At 42.5% G+C, this 16,111-nt stretch overlaps 1 protein-coding gene across 1 annotated transcript in view; it reads right to left on the bottom strand.

Annotated features, from left to right (window-relative positions):
• The window catches only part of Skor2 (SKI family transcriptional corepressor 2), a 41,792-nt gene that overhangs the window by 18,508 nt on the left and 7,173 nt on the right, over positions 1-16,111 (bottom strand). The window contains exons 4-5 of the mRNA XM_021151021.3: positions 5,971-6,036; positions 5,491-5,589 (exon numbers count right to left, since the gene is read on the bottom strand). Coding sequence (XP_021006680.1) covers positions 5,491-5,589; positions 5,971-6,036 — 165 coding nt within the window. The remainder of the gene's footprint in view (positions 1-5,490; positions 5,590-5,970; positions 6,037-16,111) is intronic.

Below are 16,111 nucleotides of genomic sequence, written 5' to 3'. Positions count from 1 at the left end.
GGTTCACAAGACATTTATAGAGGCTACTAGATGTTCCTTATTTCATGCTCTGCTGCGATACAGTGAATTCAGTTCCTTAAGAGGCAGAACATCGAGGGTTAGAGAAATGGGGAATGTCTTTCTTAAATTGGAGTGGAAAGGGCATCGATGGCAAAAGGCCAAGAGCAAAGAATTCATTAAACTTTTGCTTCATTTTGTTTGAAACCAAATTCAGCAGTTTAGGCTAGCCTCAAGCTCATTATGTCCCAGAGGCTGACCCTGATCTCCTAAACCCCCTGCTTCTATGTCTCCAGTGCTGAGATTGCTCCACTACTGACAAGCATGCAGTTCTACACCCAAGACTGATGGATTTGCTTAGAGAGAAACAGAAATTTTCAGCGTGAAAAGAAATTATACATTCAACATCCCAGGAAACACCATAGTTACCATTTAAAGGTGAATTTAAGGAATATTGGTTACATGTCACAAAACTGATACTTTACTATTTAAGGAGATTCTGCATGGGGAGCTGTATCTTAGGGTAGAAGGCTTGCTTAGCATGCACAAGGTCTTAGGTTCCTTCCTCAATATGGGAGGCAAAAAGAAATTTCCCAACAGCAGCTGTGTACAGCATGCATTCCTGGGACCATGAGTAAGAACACCCATGTGGCATGTCTAATGGTCACAGCCTGATGATGTTGACAATAGGCTTCATCTAGGTGACACTGAGTTTGTTTTCAGTAAGAAACACTCAGGGGTCTGTGGGGATGATCAGTGGGCAAAGGTTGCCCCGTGACCTGAGTTCAGCCCCAAGAAACCATCTAAAAATGCTAGGAATGGCTTCACAGGTCTGTAATCCTGTGATGGGGAAGCAGAGGCAGGAGTGTCTCTGGTGCTAGGTCGCCAGCCAGCCTAGTCCAATTGGTGAGGGCCAAGAAAGACCCTGTCTCAAAGGAAAAAGCTTTCCTGAGGAATGACACCCCCCCCCCCCGACTGTCTTCTGGCCTCCACGGTATGTATCTATATGTATGTGCTCCAGTACACACATTTGCCCACCTCTGACAAACATACACATAAAAAAAGAAAAATAAGTAACCAGAAAATACATCTGAAGAGTGATACTGGGTCTGGAGAGATGGCTCAGCGGGTAAGAGCACTGTCTGCTCTAATAAGGTCCTGAGTTCAATTCCCAGCAACCACATGGTGGCTCACAACCATCTCTAATGGGATCTCATGCCCTCTTGTGGTGTTTCTGGAATCAGCTACAGGGTACTCATATAAATCTTTTTTTTTTTTTTTTAAAGAAGAGTGATACTTTATGAGAATCTAAATTGAGGGCACTTTAGATGAATCCCAACATTCACAAAGCTCTGCCTGCTCATTGATACGCTCCTATGCGACTGACTAACCTATTCACTCTCTTCTCTTTAAACCCACAGAATCCAGGACTAACTCCTTAACTCAGCAGAGCACCTCCGCGCAACAACCTTTGCTGATCCTATATCGTTTTTCACAGTCAATGTTAATTTTAAATACAACATCAACACTCAAGTCTACCACTTCCTAAGAGCAATCTGTACCCACAGAATGCCAGTGTTGAACGTGGCCACAGAGGAGTGTTGGGGAGGGGGACGGCAGCATGGTTGGGTGGAAGCCATCAGAGAACACTGGAAAGATACAACCAGGTGATAGAAAAGGGCGTCAATGCCAGCATGCGAAGGCTTCCCTCCCGGTGGTAGAGCCACTTGAACTGTGTCACAGTTGGGGGAGGAGGGCCTGAGCCAGGGAGGTCAAGAGAACTAGAGGGAAAGTTGGAGAAAGGGTGGTCTCTGTGGCCACTGGAGTAGAGAGAGGAAGAAGTGAAAATGTGCAGAGGCAGAGGGTGCCGGCTGAGGGCTTTCGCCAGGCAGGAGTTAATGTAGACCCGTAAATAAGCTGCGAGTGAGCGGGTCCAAAGACAGATTCTTGGATGCAGAAGTTTATGTTAGAGATGGCATTTTAGGGGAATGGTGTGGGCCGGAGCAGAGAGGAGTTGGGGTGGACACTATAGCTTCCATTGACTGTGGTGCAGTTGGAAAAGAGGCCAGGGAGCATGCCTCCTGCAAGCAAGGGTGCATGCTGCTACCGAACCTGGAGAGCCCCCTTGAGCACCTGTTCTCAGCCTGCCTTCCTGCCTGGTGCCAGGGTCCTGTCCTCCTCTGGGTTTCCCCAGCATGGTCAGGCTCATGAATTTAAGTTCTGGGAAGCCGTTCAACACAGTTAGAGGTTAGCTGGCTTCGCCACCTCCAGACTTCTGCCTTCTACTAAAGATGTGGGCTCTTCTGCCCCCAGGATGCAGGCTCCTCCACTCCCCTCTTCACTTTTTTTCTACTTCTTTATTTGCTTCTTTCCTCTCCTTCCTCCCGTTCTTTCTCCCCAGGTTCTTTTCCTCTCCCTCGTCTGCCTCTTTTCTCCTATGACACCTGCTCACTATCTATATTCAGAACTCATTTTTGTAACTCAGCTCAGCCCTCAGAACCACACAAATACCCCACAGTCCAATGTTTTAGTGATCCTCGGTGCAGCTCAGAGCTGAGTCTCCCCTCCTCACCCTACTTCACCGCCACCACCTCGGACTACCGACGGCAGCTATTGAATACCTAACTTAAACCGAGTTCACGCACAGCGTTTTGCATGGATTGTGTCACTTTGTGCTTTCATCCTGGGAGACAGGAATTATCTGCCCCAGTTGGCAGTTTCCAGGTCAGGCAACCAGGGAGGAGAAGCTTGCTCAGGTCTGGTAGATTTTAGAACTTAAGAGTCCGAATGGCCACACCCTATAGCTCCGCAACTGTGTGTCAGTGAGTGCTCCAAAGAACCTGGATTTTTGCCTGTGACTGTGAAAGTCTGTCCACCTTTGTAAAAAGCTTTCCAGACCTCTTGGAGTCTCCTGTGCTTCCTCCAGGTGTGGCTTCCAGAGCTCAGGTTTCCTGTTCCCATCATGGGAGGCTGAGTCTGCATGCCGGCCTACCACAGTCCTACTTAGATAACAAGAACATAACGCATATTTCCTAATTTCATGGAGTGAAACTGTCTTTTTTTTAGTATGTCTAAACCAAGCATTATTCCAAGTTAGGTATAACTACACCAATTCCTTGGTGGGTGGAGTAGGTTTCACATGTCCCAAACTGGAAAATGTTGTTTATTGCAATACTTCACATGTGTGGCAGTCACAGGCTGGCTCATGTCAACTCAGATCTTGCTGGTGAGATGACTCAGATGACTGCGCTTCTGAAGGTCCTGAGTTCAAATCTCAGCAATCACATGGTGGCTCACAGCCACCGGTAATGAGACCTGACACCCTCTTCTGGTGCATCTGAAGTTAACTACAGTGTACTTATTTATAATAATAAATAAATCTTTGGGCCAGAGTGATCAGGGACTGAGCAAGCAGGCCGACCAGAGCGAGCAGGGTTGACTGGAGTGAGCAGAGGTCCTAAGTATAGTTCCCAACAACCACATGAAGGCTCACAGCCATCTGTACAGCTACACTGTACACGTATGCATAAAAATAAATAAATAAACCTTTAAAAAAACAAAAACAAAAAACCCAAAATGACTGCTAGGTTCTAGTTTTGTTTGTTACATTGTTTTTGTTTTCTGTGTGGTGATAGGGACTGAACTCAGGGCTGAGTTATGCCCTGGCCCAGCCTAACATTGCTTTAGTGTATATGACTTATGTTAGAGTAAGGACAATGTATAAGCATATATACATCGAATATATACTGTGAATTGCATGTTCTCTTAAATGACTATTAATTAGCTGTTACTAGTAGAACAAATTATGACCACACTGGCCTCTCGGGAACTGAGAGGGCTTTCTGGGGCTTCAGTGGACTAGAACCCACTCTGCTAGATCTAAAAGCAGCGATGCCTCAGCTCCACAGTCAGATCAGCTTAGCTACGTGGAAACAAATCATTTGTTCCCCTCTTCGCTGTGAGGCCACGGGTCACATTCTTCCTGCGGCTGGAGCTTTATGCAGCTCAGGTGTTATGCTGTTCAGATTCCACCAGACATGCCAGTATTCTAAAGTAGTGTCTCAGAAAAAAATTTAAATTTGCATACTTAAAAAAATACTGGGGTTGGAGAGATGGCTCAGCAGGTAAGAGTATGTCCTGCTCTTGCAGAGGACCAGGGTTTGATTCCCAGGACCCACGTTGGGCGCTAACAACTGCCCGTTAACTCCAGCTCCAGGACATCTCTGGCTTCCTTGGGTACCTGCATTCAAGTACTCATATGCACACACTGATAGACATACACACACACACACATACACTCACACATACACACACATACATATACACACACACACATATACACACTTACATACACATATACACACTCACACACAATTTAAAATAAAAATAAATCTTAAAGATTTGTTTGCATGCTATTTCCTTTCTCACTCTCATTTTTCTGAGGAGAAGAATACAGCAAAGGGAACCTCCTAGAAGCCCAAGAAACACTCCCATGATGCATTTGTTTCTGCACTATCCCATCATGGCAGGTGAATTTTGCAGTTTTACATAGACACCTACTATGAAGCCTTTCTGAAATTCTCTGACCCTGGGAACAACGATAACCTGATTTCCTGCTTCACATTGGAATCAAATGTCCCCATAAAATAGATCGAGGGTATAAAACTATTAAAATTAAATTAATTTAACTATGGTAGTGTCCCTTAACTCTGGGTTTTGGTTTCTTTGATTCTGTTTATACGTGGTCAAGTGTAGCCTAACAACATTAAGTGGAAAATTCTAGAAACAAGCAATTCATAATTTTAAGTAAGGTTTATTATAATATAGGTGGTCACAATTGTTCTATCTTTGTCCTTGGTCGTTATTACTAATCTCTCAGATTAAACTTTATTGCATGAATGTGAATAGAGAGGAAAAAGAGTGTGGGGAGGGGGGCTTGAAACTATCTGCAAGTTTTGTGCACCTACTGGGTGCTGCCTGCCTTATCTCTTCAAGGTAAGAGGGAGCTACGGTAATCGAATAGATGTGTGGACGCCAGTCTGTTTAAATCTTCCTGTTTACACACATCTCTCACCCACATCAGTGGCTAGCCAGAGCTAAGAATAAAGGCTACCTGCACCTTTGTTTTTCTTATTTTAGAAACTAATAAATACCAAGGGATTATTGTAAATTAAAATAGATAGTCTGGACATATTTCAATATGTGAACACATTTCATACTGAATTGTGTGCTTATATACATACATTAAATTGTGTTTATATACATACATTAAAATGCACATACACTGGCTGCTACCCATACATCAGATCATAAATAGAGATCTTACCTTTGAGTTAATTTGGAGCACAGATAAGAGATTAACGTGTGTGATTACTTCAACAGAGTGTGGGCAGGCTGTGTGGGCTTTGGACTTAGCCACTTCTGGCTTAAACTCACTCTTGAGTCTAACGATAGAGATTCCCACAAATAGGATGAATGAAAAGGAATCCTTACTGAAAACTGGGAAGGACGCATTTCCTTTTAACACCTGGAATTCTTGCTCCAGTCGCCTCCGCAAATCTATTTGCTCAAACAAAACCTTCTGAAGTTCCTCTAATGGGGGAAAAAAAAGAAGAGCCATTTTACTAATCCTTACAAATAACTCTCTAGAGAACTGTTATATCTGGCAATTTGTTATTATAAGACAAAATATTTTACCGGTTTAAAAAGTCTTGCATAGACATAGGATAGATTTTGTGCAGAAATCCATGAATATAAATCAATGTAATATATTATTTTAAAGTATTATATTACAGTGTCATGTATTGATTGATATGTATGCATTAATCTCAATTATATCCACCCAATGGTCCATATATTATTCATATGTTGCTTGTCAAGCTTAAAATATGGTGCAGAACAAAAATATCTTCTTATTATCTCTGTACTCTTTAAGAGCCAAGAGAAGTATACAGCTTCCAAACTTGTCTTTACCTTTTCCCATGTTTTCTACATCCTTTTTGAGTGAGTGAGGTGAATTGGTTTCTTGTGTATGTTCACCTTTAAAAAAAAAATAAAGGAAAAAATATTAGTTTGCATGGACGATTTTCCCCGAGTTTTTCACTTTCTTTTTCACACCTAGAAAAAGCTTATGTTATTATTTAACATGAGCTGAAGTTAGAAAACCACAGGACTCAGTGATGTTCTTGAGAATGGGTAGGTACCACTTCTTTGAATCTCAGAAGCACTCTAGAACACGAGGTTAGAGCCCGACTGGCCGTAGAACAGCTCCATCGCTCGAGAGAGGAGGCCCTCAGACTGGCCGAGGGAGTAGTTTCCTAAACTTTTGGTATCTCCAAAATCTATAACAGTAAAAAAGGAAGGAGGTCTTGTGTTGGGGGAACAGTCAGGCCTGGAGGATCTCCTGGCCATTGATAGCCAGCTGAAAGAGATGTATTCTATCTACAGCGGAGATGTGAAAGAGATTATCTGTTAGTTTGTACAGATTTACTTACTCAGCGATAGCTTCCCGTCATGATAACTCATTCCTACCCATAAAAAGGAATGTGGGAGCAGAGGTTGGAGTCCAGGAGCTAAGCACAGGGTTGCAAGCACCAGGCTACTGCCTCAACCCCAGCACCCAAACCGAACTAAATAAGCCAGCCAGCCGTCTATAGTAAGAACTATATTAGACTGTTGCTTCTGTTTTGCTACATGCTAACCAGAACAATGGCAAATGAAATGATACATTTATCTACAGCAAATTGAGTCTTCCCGAAAGGGAGAGCCCAAAGACAGCAAAGGTTTAACCCATTCATCCAGCTAACTAGGTGATTTTGTTTTCAAATCTTAGGTTACTTTCTGTAACTTTCTGTACTAACAGGTAATGGCTTTCTGAGAAGGTTTTATAGATTCCCCACACTGTGTCCCAGAGGGGGCACAGGGCGTTCCCTTCTCTTTTCTTCACCCACTAGGTCAGTCACTGCAGGAGGCAAGGGCCCTCTCTGTCTCTTCTCTACATCCAGCCAGCGCCTCACAGGGCTGGACATACAACAACAAGCCCCCAGTGGAGTGTCTTTTGTTGTTACTGAAGGAACCCCAGGAGGGCATAAATCTTAAGTGGTGCCAGCCAAAATGTATCTATCACTTCAATTCTCTGCTTGCTGTTTATTCAAATGTACTCACATTTGGGGGCAGAGCCTAATATATCCTTCACCCTCCCCACCCCCACCCCTACGTTTCTTACTGGCAGGCATTCTCTAACAAGTCGAGCATATTCACACAACTTCATTTCGATACATCTTGAACTTGATCTCTCTATTAGTCCCAGGTGTACTCTTGGTCCAGGACAGTGAGATTCTCTTTTCCTTACAGTGAGGAAAATGCCTGTGAAGTTTCCCAATGGTGGACCTCGATAGGATCCCTAAGGAATCTGACTTTTCTCTACTAGAAAAGTAACAGGTTGGTAACCAGTCATGAATATGTAAACTGTGCATGGTGATGTCTTGAAGTGAAGATGTGTGGTGGGTGCAGGCAGGGCTGACTATGTAGCGTCAGCTGACCAGTACAGAAGTTCCCTACTGATGAAATATGAATTCCAACAGAGAAGGGCAAGCAGGTTGGTCCACACCTCGGAGCGTCCTCACTGGTGGTGAGAGAATTTCTCAATCTAACCTTCAGAGAATGACTTAGAGAAGTGAGAGTGCTTCCAGGAGCATGCTCTTACCATGTGGTGGATCGGACTTTTTGATTCATTAATATATTTGGAGAACTGTTTATCTTACATTACATTTCAATTGGATGAATACATTAAAAATAAAGATATATAAAGCTATCGTTCCTTTCCTCTTTGTAATTACTAACACTATATGTACAGACCACCCCTAAAACAATAGCGGGTAAATGGAAACAGACAGACTGCAGGAAAATCTACTGGTGATGTTAACAATGGGCCACTCTTTTCACCAGCCTTGGTGGTTTTATTAACATCTTGCGTAGTGTCTATTACAAATAAGACATTTTGCTGTGATTTCTGAGCAAAAATAGCCAATGTAAAACTTAGAAGATATGAACGTTCCCGTCTCACTGAGGATTTATTTTCCAGTCTAAGTGTCAGGTAAACAAGGTCACAGAAGCAGTCTCAGCTGTGCTCTGTGTGTCTCTTACTGGACTGCCGCTTTCTGCATCCTTGCTAATCTGTGGGATCCAGATTGTTAATGGTGGTTAAAAATGACCTCTGGGAGCCTGGATGTTTGTTCACTATTACTGCTAATGTTTTCCATCTGTTTTTTTTTTTTTTAAGAGGCAGTCTAATACTAGATGAAATAAATGTGATTTACTTGGCAATGAGCTTCCAATTTTGACTAATATTCCGTCAGGTTGACGAATGTTCTGTCCATTAGATACGTTTTACTTCGTAAAATGAATGAACAGCTTTGGAGGCATCCCCAAATTAAAGCGCTCACCTTCTTTCCCTTACGTTCTTCTTTTTTTAAAAAAAAATATTTACAAGCAGAGAGGATGGGGGAAATTTAGAGATCTCAGTTGCTTAGAGGCAGAAAACAGTATGCATGGGAGGAATGTCTTTCTTAGAGGCCTGGCCTCAAACATGTCAGAAGGTAGAAGAAAACAGAAGTGGTTTGAAGTGGGAAAAAATGAATAACCTGAGTGTAAGTTCTGGGGGGGAGGGAAGGGGGATAAGACGCAAAGCTGATGTTTAGGAATGCACCACCTTCTCATGGGACCTTCATGATCTGAGAACACCAGATGCAACCAAAAGCCAAGGCCTGGGAACATTGCTTTGCTTTCCCATTCTCTCTGGGTCCCCCGGCCCTGGTGGCCTCAAGTTCTAGATGTTCCGTCGCACCCTTGGTTCTGCCCATGCTCAGTCATCAGAAAACAGACAGGAGGGATGGGTTGTGAGCATGTCCCATGCTACGGCATACACAAGTAGTGAACATCAAACAAGGAGGGACTAAATCTCACGAACACACAAAGAACGGGTCAGTGAATTCTCTAGCATAACCTTTATAGGCTTAAGACAGATTACTCTCTCTTAACTGTTGTGGTGTGCCCTTCTTCAAGAACCCGGGATGGATTCCCTGGTAATCACAGGGAAAGAAAATTCCATTCTACATTGCTTTGAAGGATCCGGGTTCCTGATGCCCTGTCCCTAGCTCATCTGCCTGTATTGCCAACGCGACTCCTTTACTGTGTTCAGGCCTGTGCTTCTCACTCTGGATTGTTTTGCCTTGTGTTGTCTGCCTCGCCTGAGGGTACCTGACCCTCTCCCCACTTCCTACTCCATTTGAGACATCCAATGGCATTCCAAAAAGCCGTTTAAGTCTCCTTGGTGTGGACCGAGCATTCCTCGATCTCCAGCCTTTATTTATTGAAGCCCTAATCTTTGAGATGCATGGGATCAGTGCCATGGGCGGGCCTTGGTTCCATCGTGTCCTGTGTAGCCAGGAAACGGATGCCTACACATCTCCTAAGAAGCCCCATCAGACACCGAGATGCTGCTATCTGGATCTGGGACTTCACAGCTTCAAGAACTTGAGAAATAAATACTGTTAGGTGTTTCTGTTGTGGCATCGCAAAAGGACTAAGACCTGGCTTCTATGAAGCAGTCTCAGTTTCTGCAAGTGCCAACGATCACTCCCTTCCTTTACTCCTTTGTTTCCTGACTAGGAGATTGGCTTTCTGAAGGCAGCAACAACACCACCTTACCCCAAGGAGGGTGAAAATACATCCCACAAATGCCTCCTGGACTAACTGACTCTCGTTTGTCAAAGAAACACCAACCACTACTATTGTAAATCTTCAATTGTCATGAGGGCCTTTTTTGGTTTTTTGTTTTGTTTCATTTTGTTTTAAAAGATTTAGTTATTTCATTTATAAGAGTACACTGTAGCTGTCTTCAGACACACCAGAAGAAGGCATCAGGCCCCATTACAGATGGTTGTGAGCCACCATGTGGTTGCTGGGAATTGAACTCAGGACCTTTGGGAGAGCAGTCAGTGCTCTTAACCATTGAGCCCTAAACTAATTGTTATAGTTAAACCTAACTCTTATAAGTGGAAAAAGTACATTTCAATTTGTTTTACAATCAGATTAAATCAAGCTAACTATATTTTCTCTCTACTGGGAAGTTTGTGATGTCCCAATAAAAAAATAAGTTTTTTTTTTCTTGTCTGAGATTTTCAAAGTTTTTAATGTAAAAACACTTAGTCCAAATTGTAGGTAAAACACGGAAAATATTAATTAATATATATGCCTGCATGGCTTCCAGTAAAAAAAAAACAAATATATTAGGATTCATTTTACTATTGTTGTTTTACTACAACAATAATTTTATTATAAAGTATTAATTTTTCTATATATGTTAATGATTTATTTGTTGTACTTGCTAGAGGTGAAACCTAGGGCCACAGGCATGATAGGGACAACCATTTCTCCAGGTTCAGTGACACGAGCCACACAAACAGATGAGACGCCATGTTCTGTGATGGTCATAGGACAGGGAAAGAAACCAGTAAAACAGATGTCACTGGGATTCTCCCTGGAAGCCAGCTCTTACAGCGTTGGAAGGGGGACATTCATCAGTGGTCTTACCCACACTGGCCAAGATGTGCCCACTGGTGCAGGAGTGACAAGACTTTACAGAGGCAACAGATTGCTCTCTTTCTTGGACTTGAGGCCTGCTTCACAGGCAAGAGTTCAAGCTTGGTATTGCAAGCATGGTCTAAACCTATGCCTAGGGAACTCATGGGCTCTAGGGGAAGAATGTATTGGGGTTGTCATGTTGTTAACTCCTTTCTGAACATTTATGCTTATGTCCATAGATTTGTGCTGCTTCCAGCCTTGGTCAAAGAAGCATCTTACTGAAGTGGGTGTGGTCACTGCAGAGACTCAGTCCTACTCAAAGTACTGAGAACAAGTGATGGTAGGTGCTCACCCATAGATGGGGCACTGCCTGCATCAAGCACACCCATAGATAGAACCCTGCTCCCATCAAACACACCCATAGATGGGTACTACCTGCATCAAACACATCTGTAGATAGGGCACTGCCTGAATCAAACTCACCCATAGGTGGGACACTGCCCCCATCAAACACACTCATAGATGGGCACTGGCCCCAGCAAACACATCCACAGATGGGCACTGCCCACATTGAACATTGAGTAATAGGAGCTCGGTAGAAGTATTGAGAACCAGAGGACTCGGAAGGAGTGCTGTCTTCTGGAGGTGACAACCGATTGCACACGCAAGCTCATAGTAGCTGTGGTTATCTGAGTAAGATGGGTGCAAGATCAAGCCAGTTAAAAACTCCAGCATGGATTAGGGAGGGGACCCCAAGTTCCCACCCTAGTTGAGCAGATACTGGCAGTTAATGGCCGTGAGGAAGGAGGAGTCCATTCCTTTAGGAGTGTAGCTACTGGTGGGTTCCCTAAGCCCCAGTGGATGGTCCCATTGAACCCATTGGGTTGAAAATAGCAACAAGCAAACAGATAATAAAAGGAGGACATGAAGTTGCGGTGGGGCAGATACGATGAAAGATTTTGAAAGGAGGTTGTGAGGAGTGAATACATTCAAGGAACATTATATACGTGTATGGAAATTTTCAAAAAATAAGTGCAAATGTTTAATATTTGAATTCAATCAACAAGATTTAAATATTGGACCCTTAGTGTTCAGTTTACGTACCCTAGAATGCAGGGTGTCTTATCTGTATGGGGCACAGTATCAAATGCCAAGTCTTAAAATAAGGAGTAAGAGACCTGGCTTTCACCGATTCCTTCTACTGAAAGGCCTCCCACTCCCTGGTGTCCTACTCCTTGGCTTAGCTTTCTCCCCAAATTCTTCCTTGAGTCACACACAGCAGTGCTCACAGGGCCTGCCAGGCAGCCGGCCACCCCAGCAGCTAGCACATTGCTCCTCCCAATACTGTGACAGAGAACACTTGGTGGAAATCTTTCGGAGAACACATTTGCTTATGCAAGAAGAAAGCATGCATCCCCCTCCTTCCCCCGAAGGTCACTTCCAAATAGATAAACATAATTTGATTTGGTTCAGTGTCATTATATGAGATCCACATGTATTCTCACATTCAGATGACTCTGTCTGGCAGACAAATGTTTCAACAGCCCCGGGGGTCTGATGCACTCCTGACTGAGCTTTGGTGCAGGGGAGCAGATATCTAGCACACTCAGGTGCAGCTGGCCCCTGCATGATGTTTCAAGCATGCTGCCACAGCCTCTCCGGCTGGGTGGAGATTCTACCCTCTTGCTTCCTGGAACCCTACCAGTGCAGGCTGGCATTAACCAAACAGACCTGCTGAATTCTTAAAGTAAACACTGTATTTTGATAACTGGCCTTAGCTTTGTAATCTAGCCTAGGCCTTTTCTGAACCTGTTCCCTTTTCCTTATAATGTATCTTAGAGATGCAAATTAGATTGAGTCAAAATTAATCTACAATTGGAATAATAAAAAAAATTAGCACAATATGTTTACATACAGGATTTTTAAAGGACACTTTGCATCCAGGCATAAGAAATCAATGACAGGGGCTAGGGAGATTGCTTAGTAGGCGAACTATGAAGACTGGAGTTTGGGGTCCCATGCACCCACTTAAACAGGTGGACGTCATGGCCTGCCTGTCTCCCAGAGGAACATGTTCACTGTTGATGTCTAGTCTACACACGCACCCACGTGCACCCACGTGTACGAGGACATGGATACTCACACACAAACTACACAACAAATACTACAAAATCAATAACATAGGGAGCAAAGTTAAAGAACTTTCTCCTCTGTCACTGGGTTTGAGTCCCGCTAGTTCCTTGGCGTTGCATCTACACCAAACTAAACGTCTCTGTGATGCTTGACACGTTCCAAAGGTAACAGAAATGGAGGCAAGAAGGTCACCAAAAGAGGGAGTGCTACAGGACAGCCTAGAGGAGTACTCTCCCCATCAGTGGAAACAAAGGGAAACTGCTGGAGTCTGTGATGCCAGGGAGGTTACAATGAGAACCAGCAACGACACACTTCCTGATTGATACCCAAAATGTATTATTTAAGCTGGACGTGGCTACGCATGCGTGTAGACCCCAGCACTCCAGAGGCAAAGCTAGGAGGACCAAGAGTTTGAGGATAGCCTGACTAAATAGTGAAAACTTGGCTCAAAGAACAAATATATATAACACGCACATATATGTTATATTATATATATTACACATATATTATATGTACTATATATATGTTACATATATTTGATTAATAACTCTGGAGTCCATTCTAGGCTTCTCCTGAGTTTCAGAATTGAGTTAATGCTATGCAATACTTTTATTTCCTTTACATTTATTTACTTATTTTGTGTATGTGTGTATGTGTGGTTGGCAGCATGTGTGAATGTGACACATGTATATGGAGGTTGGTGCACGACTCACAGAACTTGGTTTTCTCTTTCTATCATCTTGACAGCCCTCATTTTTTTTATCTAGAAAGTTTTTCATTGTTATCTATCTCACTGAGTTTCATATAATTTTTAAAAAAAATGATTAGCACGAAGAAAAAAAAGTTTTCCTAAATAGAAAGTAGATCTGAAATACAAGGATAACTCAATTCTGGGCACATATATTGAATGGCTTGGAGATATGTTATCTAAAAGTAACGATTGTAATAAGTTAGAGGTTTTGTTAAATTCTACAGGCAGACCAACTTGGATACAAACTTACCCAAAGTTCCCTTAAAGTAAGAGAATTAAAACTCAGGCCCACTACTCTGGCTTTTAAGAATTTCTCTTCCTCTCTCTCTCTCTCAATCATAAGCATGTTCTAAAATCGAATGGAATAATAAATCAGAGTGCTTCATCTGCTATATATTCATGAGAAGTGTAACTGCTTCTTACTATTCTTGGAAATCCATCCACAGCATATTAAGTACACTAGAGAATCATACCCGTGGAAATCAAATTGATTTTGAAACTTCTGTACATGTAACAAGATGCAGCCGTGCTTGGCGTCCGCAGGTGCTGGCTGCCTTTCTAGGAGGGATTGGAAGATGAGGCCTCTTTCCTTCATTTCCTTGACCTGCCATAGCTCTGAGCTGTCTCACCAGCTTAGCCCACTGCATTCAATTTCAAATCACTTAACTTTACTGAAGTTGTTCAAAGCAGAGATGTGAAACCCACTCTGGGATTGCAAGCGAAATCCTGTCATCAACAGTTTTGAGTTGGTAATATTTTTACCAAGCCTCTATCCATTTACTTCTATGTGGCTTGGCATACTTTTGAAGTTTTGCTGCTTTCTGGGGAATTTTGGTTGCTGAAGACTGTCTTGCTCGGCCCCTCAAATTATACACAGTACAACATCTACTGTGCATAGTGCTTTTCCAGACAGGATTTAAAAACCTCAGTTATATAAATGTCAACAAATAGCTTATCAATAGGCCCAAAAGCCTGGAATAAAGGTGATACTGAACTAAATTAGGAACAACTATTCCATGGAAATAACTGCTGCGGAAAACCAGACTTTATACTGAGGACCAGTTAATGCAGTAACTGCCACCAAGGATAGAGAAGTCTGTATCTATACATAACCACTGAAACTTCCTGGTAAATATGTTCGTGATTACCAGGAGAATGACACATTCATATAAAAGCAAAAACCCAAAAAAACAAAAAACCAACCCCCCCAAAAAAAAAACCCAGCCATCTGATTTACCAGGGAGTTAAAAAAAAAAGCTGTTTTATTCTCCCATGTTCTGCTTATGTGAAGGAGTTAAATATTGTACTGTCAGTCTTCAAAAAATCATGATTGAGCTAAGTACTGGCTGAAGGAACATAGCTTTGTAAGCCCCAGTAGACAGTGTTATGTTTTCTATTTGAGTTTTGTTTTGAGGCAAGTTCTCACTATACAGTGTGGGCTGGGTTGAAAGTACTGGGATTATGGGTATGGCTTGGGAATATATATGTATATATATATATATATATATATATATATATATATGTATATGTATATATATATACACATATATATATTCCTGCATACATACATATATATTGTATATATCTATATATATTCTCCTACACACACACACACACACACACACACACACACACACACACACACATTCCAATCATATATGTGATGCAGTCTGGCTGGTTTGTCTCCCACTCTTTGTTGACAGCAACCAAAGGTCAGAGACTGGCCTTGCTTTCTTATCTCAGAATCTCCAGAGTTTAACTACCTAGTGTGTGGTGGGCATTCTCCACTAAGTGAGGAGCAAATGAATAAAGTGCATGGACTCTTGTAGTCTGGAAAGCCAACGGTTCTTATGTGGAGAGAAATCTCTCCAGGGACGAGGAGGAGGCACTGGGTGTTACCACAGCAGCAAGCCACATATGCTCATGATCTCCCTGACTTGGTTTAGTTTTTGATGTTGCTAAATGAATAGAATCTGGTTACAATTAAATAAATTAAAAAAATAATAAAACACAGGGTGCCCATTCCGGGGTTTTCCTTAATGGCCTTTCAATAGGAAGACCACCGGCTATTTTTTTTTTATTTTTATTTTTTACAAATATGGGACAGCCGAAGGCACAGCTTGCTAAGTGTCACAAACCCCCAACCTCTTCAATCCTCTGTGGTCTTAAACTGTACATACAAAGTCAGGAGCAGTGGCACCCACTAGTAGTATCAACTATTCAGGAGGCTGAGGCATGTGGCTTGCTTGAGTCCATGGATTTGAGATCAGCTTGGGCAATACAGGGAGACTCCATCTCAATATAGACTAAGTGATAGATCGAACGAAGTACACTTTCAAAGGAATCACAAAGATGACCGTCTTGGGCCCGTATTCTAGCATCAACTCAACCACACTCATGGAACGTCACATATTCTATAGTGTTTCCACCCTTCCCCATTCTTCCTATTCAGTACAGGGTAATAATATCATGTGACCTACTACTTCCATACATCCCTGAATAATGTGAGGGAAAGACTGTAATATGGAAAATCGATATGAAGCAAGCTTCTCTGGGAATCTGTATCAGATGAATTATTCTGAGAAAGGGCGTAGGACTGTATCAGCAGTATGCATAGGTGTTATTACCACCATAACTGTTGACTGT

This window comes from Mus caroli, unplaced genomic scaffold, assembly GCF_978045245.1.
Source record: "Mus caroli unplaced genomic scaffold, Mus_caroli_1 scaffold_19, whole genome shotgun sequence".
Lineage (NCBI taxonomy): Eukaryota > Metazoa > Chordata > Mammalia > Rodentia > Muridae > Mus > Mus caroli.
Note: the sequence above shows the minus strand (reverse complement) of the source record. Positions and strands in the feature narration are given on the sequence as shown.